The sequence below is a fragment of the Pseudonaja textilis genome, chromosome 2 (genome assembly GCF_049901715.1).
Source record: "Pseudonaja textilis isolate UNSWEBS1 chromosome 2, rPseTex1.2, whole genome shotgun sequence".
NCBI classification, from domain to species: domain Eukaryota; kingdom Metazoa; phylum Chordata; class Lepidosauria; order Squamata; family Elapidae; genus Pseudonaja; species Pseudonaja textilis.
The window spans coordinates 75082019-75105384 of NC_141991.1; the positions used below are offsets into that span (position 1 = coordinate 75082019).

At 36.9% G+C, this 23366-nt stretch overlaps 1 protein-coding gene across 2 annotated transcripts in view; it reads left to right on the top strand.

Moving 5' to 3' along the window:
* The window catches only part of RASGEF1C (RasGEF domain family member 1C), a 94944-nt gene that overhangs the window by 67372 nt on the left and 4206 nt on the right, over positions 1-23366 (top strand). For both annotated transcript variants that reach the window (XM_026696133.2, XM_087924334.1), the window contains exons 5-12: positions 2028-2240; positions 4138-4212; positions 11507-11602; positions 12396-12498; positions 12598-12677; positions 13145-13240; positions 19742-19837; positions 21328-21451. In XM_026696133.2, the coding sequence (XP_026551918.1) occupies positions 2028-2240; positions 4138-4212; positions 11507-11602; positions 12396-12498; positions 12598-12677; positions 13145-13240; positions 19742-19837; positions 21328-21451 (883 nt within the window). The remainder of the gene's footprint in view (positions 1-2027; positions 2241-4137; positions 4213-11506; positions 11603-12395; positions 12499-12597; positions 12678-13144; positions 13241-19741; positions 19838-21327; positions 21452-23366) is intronic.

Here is a 23366-nt window from a genome sequence, read left to right on the forward strand (position 1 = left end):
TCTTATCAGTGTCTTCCCTTCCAACACTCAAACCTTGTTAAACATCCTCCAGAAGTTTATGGACAATTCAGGAGACTGTAAATGTACACAGGCCAGTATTAAATAAGTTTTCTCTTAAGAGTCCACCATTGTTTACTCTTCTCTTTATAGGTCATTTAGAAGCATCACATGATTCGCTCTCCTTGCAGTTCAGATTTTTCAATCACCTTGGTAAATTTTACCATTGAGCATAATGTAAATGCTTTGATCAGCCTCATTTCAATGAAATAGCTTTGAGGCAGTAAACCTTTACATATCTTATATGATGGCAATTATTTACTTTTTTGGCAGACAGGCAGACAGACAGATAATAAAACTATGCCTAAAGTCAATAATGTATCTAGAGACTTCTAGATTCTAGACCTAGAAAACCTAGAACTACACCACCTTCGGTCCGATCTAAGTATAGTATATAAAATCATACATTGCAATGTCCTACCTGTTAATGAATACTTCAGCTTCAACCATAACAACACAAGAGCACGCAATAGATACAAACTCATGGTTAACCGCACCAAACTTGATTGCAGGAAATACGACTTCAACAACAGAGTGGTCAATGTCTGGAATACTCTACCTGACTCTGTGGTTTCTTCTCCAAACCCCAAAAACTTTAACCTTAGACTATCCACTATTGACCTCACCCTTTTCCTAAGAGATCTGTAGCAGGTGTGCATAAGCGCACCAACGTGCCTACCGTCCCTATCCTATTGTTTCTTTTATTTTTCTTATACGTATCCATGTATTCATAACTGTGTTTATACTTATGCCTATTATTTTGTAAGCAATTGACAAATAAAATAAAATAAAAAATTCAATAAGTAAACAAATGGCTGATCATATTTTTTACACCCCTATGTATCCTCAGATGTCTTGTAATGCAGATCTATATATTAAAATCAGTTAAAGGACAGATCAAAGACATCCCGCTAAAGAGATGGAATGCATGATGAAATTACTGAAGAAATGTGTCTCTGGATTTCCAAACCACAAATATTTCATTTATATGTTTAGTCTGGATAGCTATTATCCCCGTTCAATCTTTTCAAAATGTTAGGCATACGTACATCTGTAATCAACAGCCTATTCAAAACAGAATTACTGCCCAATTTTGTATTCTGATCTTCAGCACATCTTAAGAACCCGTACTGATAGAATTAACCTCAATTAATTTGGGGTTTTTTTTGTTGTTGTTTTTGCTTCATTGGGAGCAACTGCTGTATTAGATTAACTTGAACATCTCACTAAATAATGTGTAACCCATACCACCTGTGATCTGTTTCATCTTTGTTTTCAAAATAATTTCCTGATAACTGAGAGCAGCTTCAATACCACGGTGCCATGAGTGATAGGACAACTAATTTAGGAGAAGTGTTGTAAAGGTTTTGGTCACGTCAATACAGTGCTACATTGAATGAACATCATAAGTAGTATATGAGGGTAAAATGATTCAAAATGGCACTGTTGCCAACATCATGAGATGTTTTACAGATGTAAGTATTTGTAATTGGAATACTGACAACTGTGTGAAGCATATAAATCAGCCATGACAATCTAAATGATAGTATTTCACTGGCATTTCTTGCATAAGATATTCTACATGTGTTTCAAAACAATCAACAGTCCATGTTTCAGAGATTTTAAAAATGAGAAGGACTCATAAGATTGGTAAAACAGAGGATATGGGGGAGAAGCTATGCTAACTTGTGTGGTCAGTGAGCTCAATTGGCAGTGAGCACAAACTCACAAATGTTTTGGCTAGATGTTAGTCTTGTGGTGGACAACTATAGGATGGAACTTAGGGTGGAACTATAATTAAATTGACTGGATATTCTAGAATAGATGGTTGGAAATAAAATTATTCTAATCTATGTCTGATCATTCCATTCTTGAATAGAAACATTGATTCAAAAGATTTGTTCCCCAACATTTAAAAATGTTTTACTTGAAGTGTGTAATTGTCCCTTTCCTCCTTTTCTTCACATTAGGCATATTGGAAAAAGATGAATCAGCTTCTACAAACCTTGAATCAGAAGCTTGCAAGTCTTAACCATGGCCAAGAAGGAATAGTCAAGATCAGTGCAGCTGTTTCGGATAAAGTGGTAGCTTTTAAAAGTAAGCCTCCCTCCATCCAAAGAGAAATGTTGAATGTCTGCAGTGATCCATATACTTTGGCCCAACAGCTAACTCATGTAGAACTGGTAAGTGGATAATAAATACTTGGTTTCATCTCCTGGTTATTTATACAGAAAAAAATCTGAAAAATTCTTGTTGAGATTTCAAAACTTATAATCCAGTATGAACGTTTGAGTCAATTGTATGGACATTCATGTTTGACTGCAGTCCGGGAGAGCTCATTTATTAACAGTGAGATCCACATCTTTTATAAGAATTTAAATATTGCAATATCAGAGCAAGTCTGTCTGTATTGCCGATATCCTCTGAATCCTATCAGCAAAAGACTAGGAGGACAGGAACCAGGAAGGAACAATTGTGGTTACTCTTCCTGCCTTAAGAGTCAATCAAGGAGTCAAGATTGTTTAGACCAAATCATACCTAATCTGGGATACCAACTGATGCAGTTTAGAGCATGAAAAATTAAATCATGTACCACAGGTGATTTTTAATTGTATCTATTATGTTTTTAAGTGTTTTCAAAAAATACATAAAGATGGGTTCTTGTTGAAGATGTCCTCATAATCGATCCATAGTTGCTGATTAAAAGTAACAAGTTCCAAATGGGGAAAGGTAGGGGTATAATGGGAAAAGTTTGTGAGGAGACAGTTTTAATTTATATTTACTTTAAAAAAAAACAAATTAAATTTTTGAGCTTGCATCTCCTCTATTATCTTTTTTTATTTGGACCTGAAGCATTTTCTATTTTTAATTATTTTTTCCTTGTTGCTGTAAGAAACACCAGTGTAATATTACCAATTCATGCTTCTGTCTTTCTAACTTTCTTCTTGAGAGAACTAGACAAAAGATTACATTGTGGTGATATTATATAAATTTTGAAGGACAGATCCTGAACATTTATTGTCAACATATCCAGTAACTTTTTGTTTAATTAATGCAACTTATTTTTCCCCTAAAAGATTTCATTTTGTTTTTCAGTTGAATTGTACAACTTATTTGTTATATTAAAAGTGGAAAAAATTCTGAAGGAATTTAACTTGGTCTGATTTTTTTTTTACTTCTTAAAAAATCTGGCATTTTAGTAGGATTCAAACTTTTTTTACTACTGGTTCTGTGGGCGTGGCTTGGTGGGTGTGGCAGGGGAAGGATACTGTGAAATCTCTTGTCAGAGGTGGTATTTACCAGAGGTGGTAACTACTCAAAATTTCCGCTACCGGTTCTCCAGAACTAGTCAGAACCTGCTGAATACCACCTCTCATCCACTGTACATATGAAATCCTTAAGTTCAAAAGTATCAAGGCTATCTTAAACTTAAAAGAAGCCAATCTAAAGCCCTTAACCTTCCCAGCTTTTATGTTTATTTGCTTTTGTGCCTTTGAGTCAGTTTTTGGCCCCTGAGAGTTGTCTGGGCTAGTTTCTGCAGGTTTTTTCATAAGTGGTTTGCCATTGCCTGCTTCCTAGGCTGATTGGAGTGATTGGCTGAAGGTTACCCAGCTGGCTTTGTGCCTCAGACAGGACTAGAACTTTGGTTTCTCAGTTTCTAGCCTTAACCACTACACTAACATGTTTCTATGGTTCTTTATGTCATAATTCAGAAACATCTTAGTATATGTCCATCCTAGTTCTGGGAAATTTCCTACGCTGAACTCACATAACATTTCTATAGAGATACAGAAAGTATTATAAAGAAGTGTGGTGTAGAAAAACATGATATGCAACCAGATGGGCCCGAGACACTTGGACTGAGGACCTGCGCTGCCACACATTAGTTCATACTTTAATACTGTCCATAAGTATTACTTAGAGTGATTAAACCAGAAGAGGCCAATCAGCCAAGGGTGATAAATCACTTTTAAAATCTTCTCCCAATTCTAGATGGTGGTACTTTTGGGACTGTAAATAATCAATGCACTTGATTCTCAGGGGTGCTCTTTCACTCTCTCATTTTATCTACTGCAAAAGGAAAGACTAAGTCATATTGGTCCTGAAGAATTTGTTCAAGCATTTGGCCATAAAGATCCCTTGGACAGCACAAAGGTACGTCTGCCCATATTTTCCTTTTTGTCTAATCCATACTACTCCTTTTAAATGAGTGCTTATGGTCTTTACAACTGCATGAATGTGTAATTTCTCCATGGTGGCAAATAAGTTAGGGCATGACTACAAACAAAATGAATGAATCTTCATTTCATTTATTCATATGTGGAAATAGTGAAATATATTTCACTATTCCCACATATGTAAACTCATACATGTGTAAATCTGGACAAGGTATTGTTTTCTAGGCTGACAATGCATACATGGCCCTATTTCATTAAGTTCAAGAATAATTACTTGATGACCAGTAATCAAATACATTTTAATTACAATAGTAAAAAATATAAATTTAAACTTAGAACTAGAAGAGAGAATGGAAATAAAGAATAAAAAGAGTAAGAAAAGAAAAAACTAAAAGAGAATATAACAAAAAAGAGAGAAATATATAAAGAAGTAACTACCAAGCTTCATTACAACAATAATGAAGGATAAACACCTTGTAAGGATAAACAGGTATCTCTTCATCCCATATTCCATTGCTTACTTATAAGCAGTTCCATAAAACATCAACTTTGCAATCCTGCTATCAGCAAAACGTCCGTAAAGGGTTGCCAGAATATTGCAATAAAATGTCTTATTTTAACCTTGATCAAATAAACCAACCTTCTATTCCTTTCTTTTATATTTAACAATCATGCTATTGTTGTAGGATTTGATTTCTCCTCAGTTCTTCTTTATATCCTTAGAGAGATTTCTTCAAGCCTTTAATAAATAATTTTTGTAGATTCAATAAGAAAATATTTTCCAGATCATTCACTCACATTTCCCTTTTAATTTTGAAAACTAGCCAGTTTCTTTTGTATATCCAGTAAAGTATCCTTTTTCAAATCATTCTCTTGCCCTGTAATTTGTAGTTCCATATTCTATGTTTTCTCTATCTTATCAGATAAAATTTGTTCCATCTGTCATTCCTTCATTAACATCTTTAGACATAATCTATCATAAATGCAGAGATCATTACTGGTAGCACTGATATTGCAACTACTAACCTCTGAGTCCATTCTTAAAAGGTCTCCTTTAATATTTCTGACATAATGTTTTGTATCAATCTCTAAATCCTAGTATAAGCAAACATCAGGCTTTGTTGTTGTTTTTTCTTCTGCTTAAAATCTTTCACGCCATCTAGTGTTCAGTTTCTGAAATCATCCCTTCTCTTTTGTTACTATGTGCAATTGCCAAATAACCAAAATAACTCTGTTTCCCACAAGAAGCTATTTATTTTTTAAAGTTAATTCCAAAATCTTATAGTAAAAGTCAACATTCAAAATTTATCTTGAACCATTTATTTTGTTATAACTTCTTAGATAAAAATGTTGTTTAGCTTTTTGCTGTTTATTTCAAATTATTTAAGTTCTTCAGTTTGTAATTAATTTTTCTTTTGTTCCGAGTAGAAGATAAACTCACCCAATGAACTTTTTTCTAGCCTGTGGTTCCAAAGATCTCTAATAGCTTAGAAGTAACTAATAAGCAATTTCCAAAAGTAATTAGAAAATGAAGTGTGTGAACTTAGTGTCCTTTAAAAGTCTCTGCTATGGTTGCAGCCAAGATGACTGATTCCATTGTCTCCCGGTGCTCCAACCTTTGGAAAACTGTTGTTCTGAAGTTTCCCCCTGAGAAGCGGCCATCTGAAACATATGTGGTGATTAAGATTCCTTCCATTATCTTGAGAGATTCCAGGGAACCTGTCTACTCACCAATTTCTTAGTCTTTACCACTGATGTCTACATCTTCTGTATTTTGATTAATTGACAGATTATCTGCCCTTAAGGACTTCCAGGGGACATACAGAGAACTCAAAAACAGAGCCAACAACCATGGCAAAGGCCAATGAACCAGTAAGCGGCTCAATTTAGAATTTAGAACCAGCTAGTAAATTGAATTAATTATAAAGAACAATCAGCTTCTTGTTGAAAGAATCTTTCACTTATTTAATTTCTTCTGAAGAATAAAACTGTGCCAATAAAGAAATGGTTGAAAATGAGAAGAAGCCTTCCAGTCTCTGTAAGCCCATTTTTTATGGAAGTTTACAGCAGGAGCCGAAGATGCAATAGTTCAATGTAAATTTATGTATTTATTTGTTGGCTTCAAACAAACTTGAGATCGGTCTTTGTAGATGGCTAGGACTGGCCCGCTGTAGTCCTGTAAACTTGCTTCTTCTCATAGGCCTGCAAACTTGCCCTCTCGCCAGCAAGAGAGGAACAGTGACATAAAACAGGATTGGTGGGATGCAACACAGGAGAAATACTGCATTTACCACTTCCTCTCCTAACTTGGCAAATATAAAGATTCAGTGCTGATATTTATCATTATCTAGAAATGCTGTAGCCCAAAATTCAGCTCTTTGATTAAGGCATAGATTTTCATTTTTTTTAAAAAAAAAAGAAACATTTTCAGTTAGAAAAATGTTATCTACCAAAAAAAAATTTAAAAAAAAAACTTTTAAAATGTTTTTTAAAAGTTTAAAATGTTTCCTAACTAAAACAAAGTTTTTTTAAAAAATCCCTAAAACTAAAGAAGAAATTTCCTAACAGTGAGAACAATTAACCAGTTGAACAGGTTGCCTTAGGAAATTGTGGCTGCTCCATCACTGGAGGCTTTTAAGAAGAGACTTGACAGTTGTCTGAAATGGTATAAGGTCTCCTGCTTGAGTTGGATTAGAAGACTTCCAAGGTCCTTTCCAACTCTGTTATAAAACGTAGTAATGTCATGCAACAAACTGCAGCTTTTCTTGGCATCCTTTCTGTGTTCTTCACCCACCTTTTCCTGACTTTCTGAAAGGCCATGCTCTGTCAGTCAGCCAGAGAAGTGGAGATATGTTACACTGCCAGGAGGAAGTAGTGTGTCAGCTGAACCCTCCACCTCCTTCACAGCAGCCACATTGACAAGATAAAGGCAGGAGCTCTTGGCAGATTGAAGAGGCCATAAAAAATGACAGCTAGGGCAGATTGTGCCAGTCTAGTCCCCTATCAAAACCCAAGAGACAAAAAGCTGGAGATCATTTAGGAATGCTTGTTATTCAGGTCAAAACAGCAAGAGAATTGAAGAAACAAAGAGATGGTTGGGAAGCATAAAAGCCCTCTTCTGGTCTAAAATCTGTTGTTTTGATAACAAGCTCACTTCTTTATGCATTGGCTTTGCCTTTCCTGCAAATATCATAAGCCTTTTCTGGTCTGGAATAAATGAGAAATAAAAAGGTTGACCAACTACATTATAAGATAATGTGCCTAAAGGCTTCAGTGGCAGATCGGTTGTAGTCAGGTTAGGAATCTGTCTTCTTTAATAATCCATTTGAAATAGCTCAGTTGTGAGAACAATCTCAGAGAAAATCATAATGATTGGCATTCTTTGTACTAGCTTTTGGTTTTCCTTCCTTTTATCCTTTCTCACAATAGTCTGCCAGGCTCTACATCATCCAGGAAAACTTCAGGTTCCAAATGCAGCTGGAATACTAGAGTGGTCCAGCTACACAGGCATAGGCATATTTTGCATATGCAGTTGCACTGATATAAAGAGTGGTGCAGTGGCCAAGAGGTGGAGCTCTTCCCTCACAATCAGGAAGCTGTGAGTTCGATCCTAGGTAGAGGCAGATATTTTTCTCCCTGGGCAGTACATTGAGTAAATATCAGCTGCGAACTCTGATTGGCAACAAGAAAGATATCCAGCCAGTAAACACTCAGTTCCATTCAGTTGCCGCGACTCCACCCCAATGCACAGGGTCATTAAAAGACAAAAAAAGTTGCACTGATATAATATTAAATCAGAAACTTCAAGGAGTGGATCACTAATTCTGCTATGATTGACCCAGTGTTTCCCAACTGTGGCAACTTGAAGTTGGGTAGACTGGGGAATTCTGGGAATTAAGTCCACCCTTCTTCAAATGGAATTGCCAATTTGAGACCACTGGATTAGCCTATTAAGAGATCGTTGATTGCTCAGTACATGATAATACTGTGATGGCAAACCTATGGCATGCAGCCAGAAGTGGCATGCAGAGCCATCTCTCTGGGCACACCAGCCATCACCCGTTGTTCTTCCAGGTTCCATCGTGTGCATGCGCACCAGCCAGCTGATCTTTGCGCATGTAGGAGCAGCGGAAACCAGAAGAGCAGCTCCCCAATGTGCATGCGCATGCCGGCCATTTGGCCTTTGCGCGCATATGCGCAGCAGAAACCGGAAGACTAGGTAGTGTGCCAGAAACCAAACGCTCAGCTTCCTGGCATGTGCATGTGGTTTCCGGCGCTCTCCTATGCTCGCACACTCTCCCATTTTAGCACTGAAAACACTTTTATAGTATCTTGGAATCCTTTAGAAGTGGTTATGAACTGCCACCTAAGAACATGTATTTATGTGTATGGACAGAGAGAGGAAGAGAGAGCATGCACAGGGTGTTCCAAGGAAGTTGACTTAGTTATATTTTACAATTGTTTATAAACCAAAATCCATGTCATTTTTTTTAAAATGCTAATAAAAAAAGATAACAATTTGTTTTATATTTAGGCTGGTGGACTGAACATAAAGCATTTGTAATGTTTCAACACCTGGTAGCTTCAGTTGCTACAGTTGCATCAGCCTAACTATAACGACCCTTTAAATGCCTCTCTTTCATCTCTAATTATAACTGAAACATATCAGAAGTATAGGGTAATGGCAGTGGAAGAGATCATGTACCAAACAGCAGGTGTGTGTGGGGATTGCCTTTCCTGCACCTCACTTTGGCTATAATTTCCTTCTCTTTCTGTTGTTTATTGAATAAACCTGCTAAGCCTCTGGTGGTTATGGCTATTATTGCTAAAAATAATGTTAGTATGTAGTTGGCGTGTCAAGGATCAATGAACTTTTTCTAGACCGTTGTGCAATTTCACACAATTTCGGTCCTTTCATGGGAGGCAGAGGAGCTTGCTTCTTTGAATCTTGTGAGCAGCATGTTGCTAAATCTGATCTGTTGGTGCAAAAAACAAGTCACACTGTGCGCTGGTACAGGCTTCCTTGCTTATACTGCCGCATGTCCTTTTATTTATTTAGCATTTGCAAAATCTGGCCATTGTATAACAACAGTAGCCAAGACAATACGTTTAGTTGGAGGCCTGTGTAATCTATAGAAAACAAAGTGGACTTCTCTATTAAATGAAATAAAAATAGGCGAGAAGTAGATGTTGGTGGAAATTACAAAAAGAATGTCTGGAATGAAATTAAGTTAGATTAGTCAGCAAATTTTAAGAATCAAGGAAAAGAGATATAATGTGTTAACAATGTAATTTAGCACTGACTGTTATCTAGATTGAAAAGGAAAGGCTGCGGCAAAGGGAAGAAAGTAAAGAAATAATTAGGGATAGCATATCAGATATGAAAGAATAAAAAACATTCTAGAAAGGGAACAAAAAGTACAGGTAATCTTTGACTTGCGGCCAAAATTGAGCTCAAAATTTCTGTTGCTAAACAAGGCAGTTGCTAAGTGAGCTTTGCCCCATTTTACAACTTTTCTTGTCACAGTTGTTAAGTGAATCACTGCAGTTGTTAAGTTAGTAACATGGTTGTTAAGTGAATCTGCCTTCCCCATTGACTATGCTTTGTCAGATAGTTGCAAAAGGAGCCCGGGATACTACAACCGCCATATGAACCAGTTCCCAAGCATCCAAATTTTGATTAGGATGCTGCAATAGTTGTGTGAAAAATGGTCATAAATCACATTATTAGTCCCATTGTAATTTTGAACGGTCACCAAATGAATGGCTATAAGTCGGGGACTACCTATAGTAGGAAATAGAGCTCAAAATAATTTGTTAACTAGACAATATCATTCTAAGCAAGTTTGCTGTATATGGAAACGGATGCTTAAGTCCCGTCTTTAAATGACTTTTGCCTCTCTTGCCATGAACCACAACAGCAATGTTATTTCTTTTCTAGTTATATTCCATCACACTGAATTTGCTTCAGGCTGCTTGCATTTTTAAAGTACTTCCTGCTTTACATAAAACTCCATCATCTCTCATTAATCAACTTTAGCCCTAGGGGATGTTTTCTGCAATGGAGAAATTTGCAAATATTGTGAAAACCAAAAATCCCAATGGCATCTTTTTCTATATTTATTCCACTTATGGGAATCCCCTTTTCTCTGCATAAAAACTTCCTCCTCATTGATTTATTGTATCCTTAAGGCCTGAGCTAGAAATTATAATGCTAATAAGAGATATTTGTTCTAATATTTCCTGATACCCTCTAGTGGTTGCTAAAAGTTATACAAATATTTCAAACTACAGATTCATAAATGCTTTTAAAATGCTCTCTGTGGTTGCAATCTTTTTCAGTGGTTTAATGTTGCAGAGTGTGCATACCATCTTGGGAACAAATCCCACTGGACTCAATGGGAATGTCTACAGAATAGATGTTATTGAATTGCACCTTAAGTCCCTAGATTGAAATTCATTTGAAAGAGAGCTAGGAGGTCCCAGTCCTGAGCAGTTGCCTAGGAAACTCTGTCTAAAAAGTTTAGGTCACAAGAACGACATTTGCTGATGAATTTTGCCATTTGGGTGACTTGTTTCACAGCAACTGATGATATAGAGGGTAGGGCAAGATAAAGAGATCAGGAGCAAAGGTATTATCTTCTGAAAGAAACAATTCTTCAAAGCAAGTAACATTCCAATCAAGAACCAGGACATTTGCTGCCATGTCTTCCCCTCTCGTTCTCAGAAATATTGTTTTATGTTAGCCAACTCCGACGACAGCGTCAGCCATTGCATTTGTCAACGTTGGAGAACTCTGTTAAAGGCATAGATGAAATGTGGCCGTTACACAAAAAAGGACCTTCCTCTGATTTCATTTTCCAGATTCTTGTTGCTCTTTGCAAATAGTACTATCCTGCCTGTTAATATCTCAGTGAGTGTAGGAGCGGGGAGGGGGTGGAAGCATTCTGAACAGTTGCTGTTGGCAAAACAGAATTGTTCATCTTGCATTGATCTGATTTGCAGAAAGGGCTGTAGGCTGTGAAATCAAAGACATCTGACACTTCCCATCTTTTTATATTTGGAACAGAGTTCCATGTGCCTGGTCTGTCAGGCAGCCTTGTGTACCCATGTGCACATGTTCAAAAATATACATGCTGTTGTCACTTGAGCAACACTTTTAGATAGCTTCGATAATTTAAAACAACCAAAACTCAAAAAAGGAAAACCTGGAGGATTTCGCGTATGTCATGTTTTGTCCTTTTTTGTTTTTTTTTGTTTTAATTTTCCAGCCTTGTTTCAGTGAACAGAAGAAGACTAGTAATCTTGAAGCTTACGTGAAATGGTTCAATAGACTCTGCTATCTTGTAGCAACAGAAATTTGCATGGTAAGTCAGATCCTGTTATACTGATGGCATGATTATGACATTTTGAAAGCATTTGGTAATAAATTCTTTGGAGAATTGTTTTTTTTTTCCTTGTCTCATTAAAAATAATTGTTCGAGCATGTTTGTCCTTTTTAAAATGAATAAAAGCTTTAAGCTCGCATGCATTTCATAGAAATGTTGCAGTAAATCTCAAGCAAGGACTAGGTCACGAGTATCTGTCTGAAGAGTCCCTGATCTAAAAAAGTAAATAACTGAGATATCAGATAGCTACGGAAAAGCCTTCCTGATTACAGCTGCCATCCATCCATTGAGCAGGAACTCTGAGCCCAAGAAGACTCTTGCTCTTTAATGGTGAAATAGAGCCCCATCCACCATACACAGTGGAGAAAAAATAAACTTATTTGTGGTCTGCAGAACTAAGACAGACATTGAGGATTCCTTTGCTATCTATTTAATTCAAGCCTGGAAAAATAGTTATAATAGCTGTCATTGTGCTGATAAGTTGCTAGAGAGAATATTTCTGGAATTAATTGTCTTTAGCATGTATGTTTGTCAGATCAGTGATGAAGACCTTTTTTTAAAGATATACTAGGCTTTGGTCACTGTCTAATGAGAATTCTGATTCCTAGAGCTGCCAGGAGTGAATGCCAGTAATCAACGTGATTAGATGGAATTATCTAACATGTTAAACCATTGGATTGAGGAGTAAAAATAGGACATTTCCTATTGGTGGGAAAGATGACATTTCAATCATTTTTTTTCCCATTTTCATCTGCTTGTTTATTTATTACAGCCTGCCAAAAAGAAGCAGAGGGCACAAGTCATCGAATTCTTCATTGATGTCGCCCGGGAGTGCTTTAACATAGGGAACTTTAATTCATTGATGGCAATCATCTGTAAGTGTACCAATGTCACTTCTGTATCACTTTAAGGATATTCAACAATTACTCTGTTTCTTAATGTTCTCCTCTATTGGTCATCTTCTTTCCCTCCAGCTGGAATGAACATGAGTCCAGTATCTAGGCTAAAGAAGACCTGGTCAAAAGTGAAAACAGCCAAGTTTTTTATTCTTGAGGTAATATGTTGAGAATTTTACATTTGTTGAGACTTGAATGTTCATAATCAAGGGTCACGTGATTAAATGGAATTCTCAAACCATGTCAGATTCTTGATCCAGAAATCCCAGAATGGAAACGTTCTTATAGAAGAGTAAATTCATTTCAATCCAGATACAACCACAAAATAAAGTAGGAACAAGCCACCCTACTCACAAAAAAATAGCATTGGGAAGCCTTCTACGTGCATCCTTAGGAATTATTCCATAAAAACATTATAGACTTAAGGAGAGAGAATAAAAGGAGATAACAGAAAGTGACTGACCTGCAGGGTGAAAAACCAACTCATCTTTTCAATTCACCTGTGTCACTACTATTTATCAAGTTATAAACTCTGTGATGGAAAGATAATACCAGCTTTTATCTGACTTGAGAACTTACACATGGCCCTTCTCTCTTCACATCTCACCACTCCCTCTTATTTCAGCACCAGATGGATCCTACTGGCAATTTTTACAATTACAGGACTGCCTTAAGGGGAGCTGCTCATCGGTCCTTAACAGCACACAGCAACAGGGAAAAGGTACCATTCTTATTATAATTATAAACATTTTACATGCCACCTCCAAGAATTCATCCTCGCCCTGCGAAGTGAGGGAGGCTGAAAGACAGCTGCTTGTGATAAAACATGGGCTTCTATCTGGATGCATCCAATTTTAGCTGTGCATTCTAACTACCACATAATATAGGCAGCCCTCGAGTTACAACCACAATTGAGCCCAAAATTTATGTTGCTAAGTGAGTTACGTTGCTAAGTGATTTTGTTAAGTGAGTTGGCCCCATTTTATGACTTTTCTTGCCACAGCTGTTAAAGTGAACCACTGCATTTGTTAAGTTAGTAACATGGTTGCTAAGTGAATCAGGATTTCCCATTGACTTTGCTTGTCAGAAGGTCGCAAAAGTTGATCACATGACCCTAGGACACTGCAGCCATCATACATATGAACCAGTTGCCAAGCATCTGAATGTTGATCATGTGACCATGGAGATGCTGCAATGAGTGCGAAAAATAATCATAAGTCACCTTCTTTTTCCGTGCCGTTGTAACTTTGAATGGTCACTAAACAAACTATTGTAAGTCTAGAGCAGTGGTGGCAAACCTTTTTCAGCTCCCATGCCGATAATTGCTTGCACGCGCACATTTGCGTGCCAGCACCCAGAAGGCAATGCATGCTGCCCCCCCGCACATGCACACGTGTTCCCTCTGCAGCGTGCTGCACATCTGTGCATGCGCACACGATCCCCTTGCCTGCACATGTACACGCGATTCTCCCGCCATGCACCATGCATCTCTGCACATGCATGTGAGATTCCCCTTCCACGCACTGCGCATCTGCGCATGTGTGCACGATCCCTTGCTGTGATCTGCGAACGCGCACGCTATCACCCCTTGCACCATCCATCTGCACATGCGCACGTGTCTCCCATGCATCCCCCCCATGCATGTGCACCAAGTACCTGACAATCAGCTATTGGGCGGTGGCGGCAGGCACGCATGCACAGTGGGCCTCTTCTGGGTGAGCTCTTGCGTGCCATAGGTTCGCAAACACGGGTCCACAGCTACCTGAAGTGGGATTTTATCAAGAGTGGGAATTACAGTACCACACACTCATGAAATCCTTTTTTCTCTACGTCTTCAGTGGTTTCATAAGCCCTTTTTGCATATTGCATACAGAGCCATGATAAAATTGACATCAAGGTCATGTCTGCCTGATCTGCCTCCAAATTGTGCCATTCTGTCCCCTATTGCTGCCAATGGGATTGTTGCACTTATTGTTTAGAATTCTATTAGAAAAGTGATGAAAAGAACAATTGCAAAAGGCTGGTACAATGTGAGTGCTCATACACATTAGGATCCTTCCTACCTTTGCCTTCTAACTGGAAGTCAGTCAGCACTCTGCTTTAATTCATTATCTCTGCTTGCTAATGACACATCATTAGTCTTTCCTGTATATTATTCGAATTATTCCAGAGGCACCCCTCATTTCAACCCTGAGCTACAAATATTCTTTATTTAAAAGATTCTTTGCAACATGCTGTATATTCTTCATGTTAGCACATCTGCATTACTCTGCTGTATATTCATATAACTGAGAAAACAAATGTTTGTTAAATGCCTATGGAGATTCGCAATTATCCAGGTCATAATCGTCCTAAAGGTGCTTTTTTCCAAAAGGTAACTGGGTTACCATTCTCGGGTTGGTTTTTCTTCCCTTTGAAGACATTTCACTTCTTATTTCAAAGGAAAAAGCCAAGAAAATCCAATTGCTTTTTGGAAAAAGACCTTTGGGAAAGTGTGTTTTAGTGTATTTCGCTGTCAGAAAACATAAAATATAGATAGTGGTGATTGAAAGGTTTCCAAAAGATACTAGTGCAAGCTGTCTAGATTGATCTTTACTGAGAATAGGCAGTTTCACATGAACAATGTTATACTTGGGATAGTTTAGGGACTATTAAAGGAAGCTGAAATAAATTGTACCTTTGTTGTGTGTGTGTGTGTGTGTGTGTGTGCACACACACATACACACACACACGAGTGTGCTTTCAAGTCAATGTTGAGCCCTGGCAGCCATCTGGATAAATTTCTGCAGTTCTCGGCAAAATTTCGGGAGTGCTTTGCCATTGCCCGCTTCCTAGGGCTGACGGTGAATGACTGGCCCAAAGTCACCTGGCTAGCTTTGTGCTTAATGTAGGATTTGAATTCACAATCTCTCAGTTTCTGGCCTGGCACCTTAACAATACACCAAACTGGCTATGTGTTTTTTTTTAGAGACATTGAATGTGTAAAACAGTATTTCTCCCTCCATAAAGAAAAGCTGTGGGGATGTCATACATGCAGAATTACAAGATTGTCACGTAACTATAAACAGCACTGCTATTCCTTTATGAATATCCCCAACATTCCAGTTTGGGCTAGTGGTTACAGCACCAGTCTATAACCAGGAGACTATGCCTTAACCATGAAAGCCAGCTGGATGACTTTGGGCCACTTACTCTCTCTTAGCTCACCTCACAGGGTTGTTGTAGTAAGAAAAATAGGAGGGAGGAGGAGTATTAGGTATGTTTGCCACCTTGAATTATTTATAAAAATAATGAGAATGAGATAAAAATAAATAATACCTTGCCAAGAAAACTGTGTTCATGTGTAACTTTATGTGAGGATTTATTTAAAAAGATTTTCTGAGTAGATGCCATTAAACCACAATAGGTAGGCTCACATCTCAAAGTAAAAATGAATTAAATTACATGATTACTATACGTGAACCAGATGTATAGCTTCCAACATCCCTCAACATTTAACATGCTGCATAGGGAAGATGAAATTGGGAATCTAATAACATCTGGAAGCAGATGTTTTACCCCTTTCTAAAATGTTATTTACCTCTTAGAAGGATGCAGTAGAGAATATCTTTATTCATGCTGGGGAAAATGTAATAAAATCTTATTATTACTTATTTAAGATATTATTCATTGCTGATCCTATAACCAAATTCCATTCTTGCCTTTTAAGAGATATGTATAAAATATGGTGCTTAGATTTGTTGGTTTGTTTGTTTATCACTTGAACAAAGAAAACATAATATTTTTCTGCATTTCCTAAGTTAGGCAGTGACTAATTTAAAAAAAAAACTGTTAAAAATTGTCAGCTTAGAAGCTTTGAGTTGTGAACTGCCGGAAGCAAAATCTGTATGGACAAAGATAAAGAGACTGTAAGAGACAATCTGCTTTGAATGGAGGCATATATAATATCATGAAGTGAATTATTTTAGGCAAATGAAAGAGACGAATATCTTAACACTTTAATTGGCAATCTTATTTGCCTTGCAAATTGTCAACACATTTGAGCATGTGCCATTCACATCCATTGCATTCTAAAGGAGCATTATCAAGAAGCAATTGCCTGATGAATTTAATTTGGGGCATTGAGAATAAAGGAAGTTAAACAGGAAAGCCAAAATGATGTCATAGAATCTTGGCCATCAATGCATTTTAGAGGTTGGCATCCATACCCTTTACAGTTTTATCTGAAATTATTTAATTTTGTTACTTCTGCCATTTATATCAACATACATTTGATATGAAGCAGTTAAAAAGCAGTAGGAATTTATTGAATCAGCGTATGAAGAAAAGAAGCAATAAAGGGCAGCATGGATACAGATGAACTCAGTGTGACAAAAATAAAATCCAAACTGCTGTCAATTAAAAATGGTTGAATTAGCATATTGAAAACAGAGAAATAGCAATATTTTGCAGGGAAACTAAGGGTTTCCCTGCAAAATGGTACGCTAGAGCTGCTGTGTGGAATGATCCTGTTACCCTGGGCACACAGATACAAAAGACTTCATTGAAAGTGTAATTTGATGTTTGAGAAAAATCAGATAGATTTATATTTTCAGTCAGTGAAAATATAATCTCTTGAGCATTATTTCATTCCTCTGAAGTCATCAGTCAATCAACAGACAAAAAAAGAAAAAAGGAAAAGAAAAGAAACCACCAAAGTAAGATGCAATGAGAAGGGAATGGTGGGTTATGAACATTATGCCTCTTTTCTTTCTCAGAGTTTTATAAAACAAGGAATCTATTCTTTCCTGCTGCTGGAAAAAAATATCTTATTTCACATGATTTTAGAGTCACAAAAAGGTCACGATGGATGGATGGGCTCATGCAGGAAACAGCAATCCAGTAGATGCTTTGGTCTTGAATCTTGTAGCTCTGAAGATTAAGATCAACAATCTGAACTGAGTTCAGAAACTTACTGAGTCCATGCAGAGTTATTCAACATCTTATTGGGAGCTGATGGATATACATTAATGTAACTATTGGTAAATAAAGGATCCAACATCAGTTTATAATACAATCATTATAGGGTTTAGCCTTTTGTGCTTCCAACATACTTTCTTCCTACACTCTAAAAACCTCTTTAACACAGAGGGATAGAAATGGAGCACCAGCAAAGTTTCACATCTGTTTCTCTGATGTTAAGACAGAAAAACCAGAAGACCAACTTCCACAATATTTAATTATGCATTTCCACCACAATTTTGCCTCATCAGGGTCAACTTTGAAATTTGTTTAATCTCCCAATATTTTAGGGAGCTGAGTCAGCCTTCTGTGATGTGAAATTTCCATTAGATGCTCCATGAACTTTGCTTCAGGATAATATTTGCATTGGCTGCTAAGCACAGAGGCTACACACACAGCATAATCTGTAAAAGAGTCCAAAAGATTGTCGGTGGAATTCTCTTATAGCTTTTTCAGTGGCTGCTATTTAAGTTTTATATAGGACTTCTTTGCAGCTAATTGTTACCCATGCAGTAATTAGCAAGTGTACATCTATAGAATGGATACTGGTGTCCTGTTATTGCTCTGCAGTTTATGATAATGTATTCCATTTTCTCTTTTACAGTATTTTAAGGCAGAACCTTTACTAGCAGAGCCTAATGGGAAGAGAAACTGTGCAATCTATTTATTATGTTCATCCCAGAGAAGGCAAATTGCTTGTTATCTCTTTCAGATACAGAGTAGAGAAAGAATCACAAATAACTTAAAGATGTATCCAAATAAGTCACTTGTTTATTGATATCTATGCGCTCTGGAGATTTTATTGACAGCATTCCAGTTTTTATCACCAGTCACTGAAATTGCTAATAAAACAAACCTGGGAGAAGAATATCATACCTTCAGTTTCTCAGTTTCAAGCATAGCTGATTTCATTGCAGGACAATATGAATGATTTCTTCCTCTTCCCTGGCATAGATAGGAAAACTCAGAATTTCATATTAAGCAAATCTAAGATCTCCTTTCTCTCTCTCTCTCTCTCTCTCTTCTCTTTCTTTCCTTATCTTCAGCATACTTCATCAGATTAAGCTGATAAAGGCTGCTTCACTCTCTCTCTCTCTCTCTCTCTCTGTGTGTGTGTGTGTGTGTGTTGTACAGACACATAACCACATATACAGTACACGAAATTGTATTTTCTAAGGCACTAGATTCTAAACCAAGGGACTGTGAGCTCCAAAGGCACAGAAACCAGATGGTGACTTTCAGATGCTTACTGTCTCTTGAACTAACCCACCTCATAGGGCTATTGTTGGGAAAATAGGAAGGAATATTATATACACCGTCTTACGTTGCAAAAATAAATGGACATGAATCTAAGATGGATGGATGGATAGGAAGGAAGGAAGGAAGGAAGGAAGGAAGGAAGGAAGGAAGGAAGGAAGGAAGGAAGGAAGGAATGTCAATTGTACCTTTTCAGGCTAATCTGGGAAAATGGCTTTTTCTGAATTGTCTAGTATTCAAAATGCATTGGGTGTTGGACTTCATCTTTGTGTTCCTTTGCACTGGTTTCTATATGAGTTTATGCACTCCAAATTATGTAGTTAGTTATAGTTAGAAGAGTTCCAAATTCAGAATGAAACGATACATGTAAAGGATAATATAGCTAAAGTAAACCTATGTTGTTTTACTTGATTTCATTGGTGTTGATTCATGACAAAATCAAGCTCTGTATAAAAAAGTATTTTATCCATGGTGCCAGTATTGCAACATAAGTGAACATATTTTATTCATATGATTGGAATTTCTGCTGCGTGTATCACAGGCTTTTGTCACAAATATCTATTCCATATGTTTGCTAAAGGGGATTAATTGTAAATGTTTACTTGGCTTTGTAGATCTCCCTGTAGATTGTTGATTGTTAAATTCACATTGAACTTTTCCTTTGCATAAAATGATCCTATTTGCCTATAAATATTATCCTATTAAACAATAATACCTAATCAATCAAACACCTGCAATGTATTTAGTCTTTGTGGAATTATTGTACCTATGTTTGTGTCCTCTGCCTTTGTGTGCGCAGGGAAGTTTAATTCAGCCCTGCAGATATTTCATGGAATCATTAGGCCTAGCTCACATTACTGTTTGTTCATTAGAATTGAAAAGTTAATCTCTTTATTTTGTGTGAGTTGCTTTGTGCGTCAATAATAGAATAGCGGAGACAATTGTTATGCCATTCTCTTCACAGATTGTGATCCCCTTCTTCAGCCTACTGATCAAAGATATTTATTTTTTGAATGAGGGATGTGCAAACCGCCTTCCAAATGGGCATGTCAACTTTGAAGTAAGCACAGCAAGTATTATTTATTGCGGCAAATGTTTTCTGAGCTATGGTGCTTTTGTTTCATGGTAAAGAAACAAAGGCAGTTGCTGTGTAAAAAGAGAGCTTTGCAATCTTATTTCAATTTTTTTTTTTTGTCAAAGCACAAATGCATTGCATATGTACAAAGCCTGCATCCTGAGAGCTAGCTACACAACAGAATTTTCTCAGCCCCTTGTCCCTCCTTTAAAAAACATCCCCTGAAAATTACGGGGACCTGTTCAGGTGATAGAAGAGGATGTAGTCAGAGGCAGAAATATGGATATTTACATTGCCTACAAAAATATATTTTATTCCTTATGGGGTTTTTTGACTCCATCCTTCTCTGCAACTATTTTGCTGATATTACCCTTTCCTGCTCTGGGTATCAGACAGGGCCTGCTTTCTTCCAGTAGAATATTTTCAGGGAAGGAGAATCACAGCAAATTGTTTTTTCCATCTTATTGCTTAAGAAAATGAGGTATTTTGGGGAGGATCATGACTTGGGAAGCAGCAGTAGCTGCCCTGCAGAGCAGTTGGGTTGGAAATTAGCTGCTGTGGCAATTTGCAGAACTGGGAAACATCTCCCACCCACCCCCCAAAAACAACAACCCAGGGGCAGAGACCCAAGTCTTAAGGGACAATTTTGTTTGCAAAGGCCACTTGAGAATAATAACACATGATTGACAGTTTATGTTCCTGCATATGTTATACATATGCAATATCAGTATTTAATTTTTAAATAATATTTTACAAGTTCAACCTGAATGAAGCACCCTTGGAATAAAGCTTTGCATTAGTATTCACTACCAAAACTACTATAAATTCCAAGGATTGTGTTAAAATAATAAGTCTAATCAGGTTAAAATGTCAGATGAATATATTATTCTTTGCTTTATGATTAGGTATTAACACCATTTAAGAATAATTAATCTGTCTAATATGCATGATAAATGATTATTCAAATAAGATTATTTGTGGTGAATTTCAGTTATTGTTACTGTCTATGTCTTTTTTCAATATGTTTATAACTCTGATATTTTATTGTATATTTACTTAGTCTTTATTAAGAATTTAGCCATTACTGTCAAGTGAGAGGTAATAGTAAAGAAGTTAAAGAAGGATTCTGATTTGGAATTAATGATGTATTATTATAATTATGTCAATACTTAGCTATATTCATATATTGTATAAGTACTTAATCTTAATTAGTGACATGCCTAATTTTAGAAGGCTGCCAAAATAGTCTCACAGCAAATTTATGTAAAGAAGATCAGAGTATTTTATCAGAACTGCAAATGAATGTATTTCATCCCACATTACAAAAATATAGAAAATCTTCATGGGGATAACCTACTCTCTCTTTTTTCAGACATGTTATCAGATTAATATTGGAGTATTCTGTAGCTGCAGTCCTAATTTTACTGGAGAATTATTTTCTTTGATCTAAACATTTCTTTTTAAAATTGATACAGAAATTCTTGGAACTGGCTAGACAAGTAGGAGAATTCATAACATGGAAACAAGTTGAATGTCCATTCGAACGTGATGATAACATAATCCACTATTTACATACTGCCCCTATCTTTACCGAAGATGGTAAGAACACCCTGATTTCATGAATGAATAGGTTATTTGCTACTGACATTATTCTATATGATTGACTGAAAATACGTTTTTCAGAATGTGCTCTTGTACAAATCCACAATTGGAAGCAATTAAGATGGAGGACATCTTTTTATAGTCAATCATTCCACAGAGCAATAGACCTGAGGGTCTTACTGTGCTAGTGTTGCACAACATCCAAACAAATCTATTCTTTTGCAAATCATCTTTGTGATGGTTTCAGGCACAGAAAGTAGAAGCCAACTCCCAGCAAATGAAGATTTACCTTTTGTGCTATGCTTGGGAAAAAAAATAAAGTTGTTTTGGATGCAATTAATCATGCCCATTTGTTACAGAGCTTTTGTCTGATTTTATTTCCTATCCTCTTGGTAGTTCATGTTACCCTGTGTCCTTTCATAATAAATTAATTCAGTCGTATCCAATTATCCCCATGTCAGAGATGAGGCTGGATGAATTAACTCTGCCTACAGGTTTTATAGACTTTTGGTATGTTTCTGACCTTTGTACTTTTAAACAAAAGTCTTTAAAACTCATTTACACAAATTGTATGAAACATTTGGGACATTATTGGTTATAGATAAGTTTAGAATACAGCAAGGAAAAAAATCATTTTCAAGACCCATAAGAAACCGTCAGAATGTTAAATGAACAAATGAAACAGTCCCATAAAAGAGAAAGATTCAGATGGTTCTGAAAGTTGTTACATTCTGGAACGACAAAGGGCACTTCAGCGGATGGGTCACTCCTCTTAGGCATTGAGTTTTGGGTCTGATGAAGTGGAACCCTGGCGTGGAAATACAGGTATGTTGAGGCTGCTTTAGGGACAGAATGGGCAGGAAAGCTTACATGGCATCTATGGGCTTCACACTTCCATGTTGTTTCCCTCATTATTGTGACTTCTGCATAGAACAGCAGGAGGAAAGATTCATTTCTAGGAGGCTTATAAATCTTCATGTGAATAGAACTGCATTAGGCAAAAATGGGGACACCCTTGTAGGTCCCAGTTTCTTAATCAAATCCCCGTCATCTGAGCATCAGATGGCCCCTGGGATGGCGCTCTCCTGCTTTAAATGCTACCTCCAGTATAAAGACCAAAGTACAACAAGCTTTATATAGACCTTCCATCATATGGAGGAAAGCAGGTGCACAGTAGAGGTGGAACCTGTAAAGGCACCTTTCTTATGCCCTCATCATGTAATCTTTGGTGCTTGAATATGGCTCATAAATGTAATTATGTAGTGGATCCAGACACAGCTTCATTGTTATTAGATGTATGAAGCTAATTATTATCACTTTTAAGGTGTGTGGATGCTCCAAACGCCCATTAATTTTAAGCTGTAATTACAAATACCTATGTACTACATCCTTGTGCAATATGATCCTATGCAGATTCCAGATGGGCATGTAAATTAACCACCTCCCCCCCATATGCATGGGATAAACACATGCCCATCCTCTGGCAAAATTAAAAAAAAAAAAAATAATAGGAAAAAACTCAAAGGGACCATTAGATCTGTTTCTGCTGTCAGTTTACTTTGGGGTTTTTTATTATATATTCCTGAGCTGATGCTGGCTTTTCTGGTAAATGAGGAATTTTCAGTATTCTATCAGGAAACATCACTGCAACAGCAGAAGTATTTTGTTACCTTTTATGCACTAGGAAGGGTTGAGATATTTGACTTGCTTGGCTCCCATATGCTACCTCACTGTATCATCATGGCAGCTTGAAAAAGGAGTTCAAATACAGGATCCAAGGTTGTGGATGTGAAAGGTTGTGAAACAATAAGTTTACTGGTTCTGTTTTAATATAAGAGAAGACATCAATGCAGTTGTTTCTGCATAGTAACTGAGCTGTTATTGGATTTGATTATTACAAAGGGTAGAGTAT